This window comes from Octopus bimaculoides, chromosome 8 (assembly GCF_001194135.2).
Source record: "Octopus bimaculoides isolate UCB-OBI-ISO-001 chromosome 8, ASM119413v2, whole genome shotgun sequence".
NCBI lineage: Eukaryota > Metazoa > Mollusca > Cephalopoda > Octopoda > Octopodidae > Octopus > Octopus bimaculoides.
The window spans coordinates 41,881,885-41,889,503 of NC_068988.1; the positions used below are offsets into that span (position 1 = coordinate 41,881,885).

Consider the following 7,619-nt stretch of genomic DNA (forward strand, 5'->3'; position numbering starts at 1 on the left):
ATATATATATATATATATATATATATATATAAAGAAATCCTGCACCAATATGTTAATGAAAAACCTATGCCTTTCATTATCTCACTCCAACTTCACACCTACAAATACAAATCAAAGAATATACATACACTCTTAGACGAATAAAACACAAACGCACCGTCACAAACACGCATACATACACACACACATTCACCAATACACACAACTACGCATACATATGGAGTATTTCCAAATAAGACTTTCACTATCAAGTTCTGCCGTTCGATATTTATTAAGACTTCATGTTTGTCTGTGCTTCAAATGAGACTCTGCTGGGCGAGAAAACTGTGTCCACTCACAGAATGCATAATTTTCGCACTGCGAAATATAAACCATCTTGGCAGTAACATAATAGATATTTAACATAGTCTCTCTCACTTTTTGTCTGTCTTTCCAACTCTTACTCTCTCTCTCTCTCTCTCTCTCGCTCACAAACACACACACACACACACACACACACACACATACACATTACCGTCTCTCTCTCAGATACACATCTACCCCTCCCTCTCTGGATGTGTGCACAAAGACTCGTGTTTTGTGTGTGTGCGTGTGTGTGTGTGTGTGTGTGTGTGTGTGTGTGTGTGTGTGTGTGTGTGTGTGTGTGTGTGTGTGTGTGTGTGTGGTTGGGTGGGCATTTGTACGTGCATGCGTGTCCGTAATTGTCTGCATGGCCCCGCTGAATGTGTATATGTGTGTGTATGTGAGAACATGAGAGATAAATGCTATAGAGAGCGTCAGAGAGAGAGCGAGAGAGAGAGAGAGAGGGAGGGAGAGAGAGATAGAGAGAGGGAGAGGGAGAGGGAGAGGGGGAGAGAGAGGGAGAGAGAGAGAGAGAGAGAGAGAGAGAGAGAGAGAGAGAGAGAGAGAGAGTGGGGGAGAGAGAGAGAAAGTGTGTGTGTGTGTGTGTGTGTGTGTGTGTGAATGTGTGTGTGCGAATGCGTGTGAACATGTAAGCGCCTCACAGTCTATGATTTTGTGTTCCTGTATGATTATGCTCTAGTCCATGCGTATGTGTGTGTGTATAGGTGCGTGAGTGGGTGTCTATCTGTGTGTGTGTTTGTGTGTATATGTGTACTTCTTGTAGAGAGGGATGGAGAGAGGGAGAGGGTGTGTGTCCCACAAGTTTGCTGTTACTATTCTTGTTATTCAACCCCATGTCAATACAACACGGTCAGATGAATGAACAAAAGCATACCAATCGTGACCATCCACCCTTTTAGAAGTATTTAGGACTGCACAAACTGCTTTTCAGGCAGGTCGATCGACCTTGTAAGGGTTCCATTCTTTGTTAATGTGTATTATTCTGTATGTGCTCGTATGTATCTGTCTGCACATATGTGATTGTGTATGTGTCTGTACTGTCGTGGTGTGCGTGTATGCGAGCCTTTATGTTTGCGCATGAGCTTGTATGCTTCTGTGTGTGTGTGTGTGTGTGTGTGTGTGTGTGTGTGTGTGTGTGTGTGTGTGTGTGTGTGTGTGTGTGTGTGTGTGTGTGTGTGTGTGTGTGTGTGTGTGTTCGTGTGTGCGTGCACATGCGTGTGCTCGCGCGAGCGTTTTGCTGTATGATCAGCTATCTCTAATTCCACAATTCTTAACCTAAGAAATATTCTTCGTGTCTCTGGGGGTAAATTTCAAAACTAATGACCGAAATTTGGCTGTCGTTTTTGTTGTTGCTTTTTTGGGCTAGACTTATTTTTATTAATGATTTTGAGAATACTAATGTTAAATTAATATACAAAGTTGTGGAGGTTATCCATAAACTGTACTGTGTACAAGGTTACTATTGTTCTTTTCGTTTTGGCAGAAGGAAGCGTAAACAAAATTGCAAAAGACAGCAATACAGAAAAAAAACATTAAGAAGCACTTAACTTTAGTTAATGCTTTCTCGATCTATCAGTTCATTACTCCTATATTTAAATAATTATATATAGAAAATATAAATATATTTAATATGCGGGCGTGTGTGTGTATGAGCGTGTGTATTTCTTGGTAGAGGAGTACATCCGCACATACAACTAATATGTTTATTATTACTTTCAAATTTTGGCACAAGGCCAGTAATTTCAGGGGAGGGAGCAAGTCGATTACACCGACTCCAGTGTTCAGCTGGTACTGATTTTTCGACCCCGAAAAGGTATAAGATAAAGTCAACCCCGACGGCACATGAGCTCAGAACGTCGGAAGAAATGCCGCTAAGCATTTTTCACGGAGCTGTAACGATTCCGTCAGCTCACGGCCTGACAAATATGAATGGTTCATATTATAAGGACAATTATAACTGGTCCTTATTCGTTTCAGACATCACCTAGACACTGGCGGCTTTTGATGAGGCTATGGTATTATGAGGTTGTCTATTAGTGTCTTTCAATAACACTCCAAACATTATAGTCGATGGGATTTAAATTTTGCGAGTTTGGAAGCTACAAGGTTAGTGGTACATTATTGTAAAGATTGTCTAACATCCCTTCTTGAGTTAAGTGGGCTTTGTGAGAAGATGGTGAGTCTTGTCGAAGTATGTATGGCTTTCCACTGTGTATTTCATTCATCCAGGCCTTAACAACCGCCTCCAGCTCCTCAGCAGCATTTATTATAAGATCCTGTAGAAAGGTATAAGGTGGCTTGACGTGACCTTCGTAACTCACCACTCCTAAAAATCCTCACAATTGCTGAAAACTTAATGTGAAATACTCAAGGGAGAGTAGAAAGATATACACATAAGCCACTATCATTTCTCCTGTTAGACTTTTGGTTTTGGTCAGAGTTTTTTTTTTATCAGACAATAACCAGAGCATACCATGTTCAAGAGGGTTCTAAACTTTGTTGAGTAACCACTTGGCACGGATCAAACGTTTTTCCTATGTCTTTGCGGACATGAATTGGCTTCTCTTTAGTACATATACTTGTATCGAATGTTCTCGAGCACCACAGTTCTGAAAATCTATTCCGATACATAGAGTTCTTTGATGACACTCCTCATTAATTTTAAAGGATCATCAACGATGAATTACGTTGTCCTTATAATGTCTGAAAGAATGTTTATGTTTTGTCTTGTCTAGTTTTCTCTTTAATACAGCCGAAGCATTCCTGCCGGAGGTTTTTAATTCCATCTGGACATTGTGTGCAAAAGATTTTGCAGCATTTAGAAAACTACTATGTTCGCTTATATGACAACAATGATTTCGTGTGCTTTCGTTTCTTGTGTTACCTTTTAACTGCCATGGGAGATCTGAAAGAAATAAAAGCCTTTTAATTGGTTTGAAGAGAATAATATACTGGTAACACTGGACAACATAGAGTTTGCTACTGGGGTAAAAGCAAATGCTTTAGACTAAATCGAGGATGCTGATTCCGAATCCGCACTCAGAATTGTTCTAGCACGTCAGAATTTGGAGTTATGCGCACGCGCAAGATGATAACTATACTTTCGGCTAGATATAGGCCGTATTATAAAATTTGCTAAAATGAAAGCAGTCTTGATTCAAAATTAAAGCAATAACAGCAATAAAACAAACGATGAGAATGTTCATTATTTAGTGTAGCAATAGATGGTGCTGAAATATTGTGCGCAATACTAAATACTTCAGTTTTTTTTCTTGGTAACTCTACGTCGTTTGCGTCACAAGTGGTATGTATATCTCTCGCTCTGTGTGATTACTGTTTTAGCCGTGTTCATTGTGTTAGATCATGAATAGGAGAGGCTTTGTGAATCACCCAGACAACTTTTGTTATGTCTGTGGAAAATTTGCTCCGCGTGAGCAGCGGAGGAACATTGCCACCAAACTAGAGATTGCCAATAAATATTATTGCGTGTAAAGTTGGAGACCAAGACAAGAGGAGGGCTTCTCATATATGCTGCACCGTGTGTTACTCAGTGCTTACAGTGGCTGAATGGAAAATGGAAGGGAATGCCTTTTGCTGTACCAATGGTATGGTGAGAGCCAACCAATCATGTTTCTGATTTCTACTTTTGCATGACTAATACTAGTGGTTTTTCAAAGACGACCAAAGCAAAAATTGTGTATACAGATTGTAAGTCGGCTCTAAAACCGGTCCCACATGACTTCGAGCACCCTGCCCTAGTTCCCTCCTCATATGCTTCACTTGAAGATATTGACATGTCGACGAAGAGTAGGTAGGTTATTCTAAGAAAAGGAGCCAGGTTAGTTTGATCAAGAAGATTTTAACCATTTCGTAAGAGACCTATCATTGTCAAAGGAGAGGGCAGGAGTTTTGGGATCCAAACTACAACAACGGAATCTCCAACAGCAAGGTACAAAATTTCCATTTTCCGTTCTCAACATAAAGTTTTAATAATGCTTGTTTCTGTACTGACGTTAATGCACTCATGCAAAAAAACTAGGGCACGTGCATGTGGCTAACGAATGGAGATTGTTTATAGACTCGAGTAAGGTTAGGCTCAAAGCTGTGTTGTCACATTATGGTAATGAAAAGCTTCCTTTCCTGCGGGTCATGTTGTCGGTATGGAAGAAACTTATGAATCGATGGAACTCTTTCTAAAAGGAGTTAATCACTCAGTTCACAAGTGGAATATTTGTGGTGATTGAAAGGTGATTTCCCTCTTCCTAAGAATGCAGGTGACATATAAGAAAAGTATGTGTTTCTTGTGTGTTTGGAACAACTGCGACGACAGCAGTTATTACACTGTAAATGACTGACCTATAAGAGATGAACACATAGTTGGTCGGCACTATGTGCAGCATATGTCACTGGTAGACCCGTAAAAGGTCTTCTTTCCACTCCTTCACATGAAACTCGGCCTCTTGAAAAACTTCGTAAAAGCAATGACACACGATGCTTGTGGCTTCTAGTAACTAAAGGTAAAATTTGGTGCAGAGAAAAGTGTCGCAAAACTGAAAGCAGGCATTTTCATTGGACCCGAGATCAGACAATTGATACCTAATAGCAAATTCAGAGGTAAACTGAATCCAGTTGAGCTGACGGCATGGGATTCATTCGTGTTAGTTGTACAGAACTTTCTTGGAAATCATAGAGTTGAAAATTATGCTGATTTAATAAACAACATGCTAACAGCGTACGAAAGAATGGGATGCCGAATGTCCATTATAATGCACTTCTTGCATTCTCATCTCGATTTTTTTCCAACGAAACTTGATACCCTTAATGATGAGTATGGTGAGAGGTTCCACCAGAACATATCTGAGATGAAACGAGGTATCATGACCGATTCAATCCACACATGATGGGTGACAACTGCTGGTTCCTACAACGGGAGACTAGCACGTTGCATAAGCATAAGAGCAAGTGTCTCAAGCATTTCCGAACTGAGCATATCAAAAATAAAGTGAGTATTCCATTAAGATAAATATACTATGAGCCATTATATTATAATACTATTTGCGTTGAATATAAATTTACTATATGCAGTGTTAATATACTATTATGATAATAATTTACTATTATGATAATTATTATAATTATTTACTTAACTATTCCTCATTCGAATATAGTATTCATATATAATTGTGCGCATAACTCAACATCCTGACGTGCTACAGCAATTTGAGTTCAGATTCGAATCAGCGAACTCGATTTAGTTTAGCACAGTATCCTTTGTCTGGGTAACAGACAATAAATCTTTTTTTTTTTCCCTCGCATCCTGTAGATAGCTAGAGTTGAAGAATAGTTCTTAAATTGATTATTGTTTTCATCATCATCACCATCATAATCATCATCATCGTCATCGCCATCATCATCATCATCATCATCATCACCACCACCATCACCATGATCATATCATTGTCTCCTTCTTCTTCTTCTTCTTCGTCGTCGTCGTCGTGTCGTCGTCGTCTTCATCATCATCGCCGTGCAATGAAGATAAGCAGAGTAAATCAATAAATAATAAAATGAATAAATAAATAAAATGTGATATCCAGATGTTCGTAATTAGAATTATTGTTTACTGGGGTGAAGCAGAAGGAGAGGTAGTGTTAAGGATAAGTATTTATGTAGAAACAGGAACAGAATTTTTTTCAAGGTCATAGATATAAAAATCAGTCAGATGAATAATTATAAAACTGTAATTAAAAAGAAATATGTGAATAAACATAAGTGAATGACCAGACTTGCTCTATAAAGCTACAGGGCTTCCGCATATTTTTACAACTGTCTACAACTATAAAAATACACACATCTTCACATCGACATACATACGTACACACACACACATTCGCACATATAAATATCTATATATATATATATACATACATACTTACATACATACATACATGCATACATACATACATATATATATGTACAGGTCATTAAAAGCGAAATGTACGATTCTTTTATGCAACAAGTCTGAGAAGTTGTTAACTCTAATATTCTATTCTGCCAATTCATAGTTTTACAACATTAAAGAGTTACATCATCACTTTTGAAAATGCAATTCATGGCGTCTGATTATATTGTGAGTTCTCTGTTGTAAATCAATTTTTGTGAACCCATGGATAGGTCAACTATTCGTGTTGTTTACGAATGTGAGTTCCGTCGTGGAACCAATTCATCCCAGATGTTTCTAAACATCAATGAGGTGTTTAATGACGATGTCGCGAGTGAGCACACTGTATGTCGATGGTTTGAGAAATTCCGGTCTGGTGACTCTATTCTTGAGAATCAGCCCAATGGTAGACCTGAGACCAAGATAGAAAATGATGGCCTTGAAACTGTAATGGAAGCGGATATATCTCAAACTCTGCGTGAGTTAGCAGCAAGGTTTGATGTTTCGATTCCAACTGTATTGGACCATCTGATACAAATCGGCAATGGAAAGAAGGTAAGGACAAGTGGGTACCACAGGAACTGAACGAGCATCAAATGGCACGTTGTCTTAAAAGTTTTTCTTTGCTATGATGATATAAAAGTGAACCATTTTTTGTATCGTATTGTTACGTGATGAAAAATGGATTGATTTCAACAATAACCAGCGTTCTGCATGGTGGTTGTTTAGAGAAGAAGTGCGAAAACACAATGCAAAAAAGAATATTCTCCAAAAAATGCCAATGGTGTCGGTTTGGTAGTTCATCGCGGGTTTCATCAACTAGAGCTACATGAGACTTGGTTATTGAATTATAGCGGGTGTATGCATCAACCAATTGGATGAAATGTTGATTGAACTTGCAATTAAACAACCGAGATTGTCAATAAAGACAGGCGATTTCACTTACAAGACAAAGGTGAACCACACGTTGCACAAACAACGCTACCCAAGCAGCAGGAACTGAACTTGGAAGTACTCTGTCATGCACCATATTCTTTAGACCTTGCAGCAGCTGACAATCACGTTTTTTAGCCAATGGACAACTTTTTAAAAGGAAAAAAAAAAAATTCAAATCTGAAGAAGATGCAACGACAGTCTTTTTGATTTCCTGACCTCTTGCTCTCCACATTTCTTCTCTGCCGGCACAAATAAGCTACCGATAAAATGGCAAAAGTGTGTTAGTAATTTAGGTACATATATTGATTAACTGCATTGTTTTTGTTGAAATAAACCAAAATAAACGCTTCATTCTTAAGGATCTCATATATATATATATATA

At 38.5% G+C, this 7,619-nt stretch overlaps 1 protein-coding gene across 1 annotated transcript in view; it reads left to right on the plus strand.

The window, feature by feature from the left end:
• The first annotated feature begins 6,526 nt into the window (after positions 1-6,526).
• LOC106871740 (potassium voltage-gated channel protein Shaw) overlaps positions 6,527-7,619 on the plus strand; it is a 149,499-nt gene continuing 148,406 nt past the window's right edge. Inside the window, exon 1 of the mRNA XM_014918359.1 lies at positions 6,527-6,779. Coding sequence (XP_014773845.1) covers positions 6,527-6,779 — 253 coding nt within the window. The remainder of the gene's footprint in view (positions 6,780-7,619) is intronic.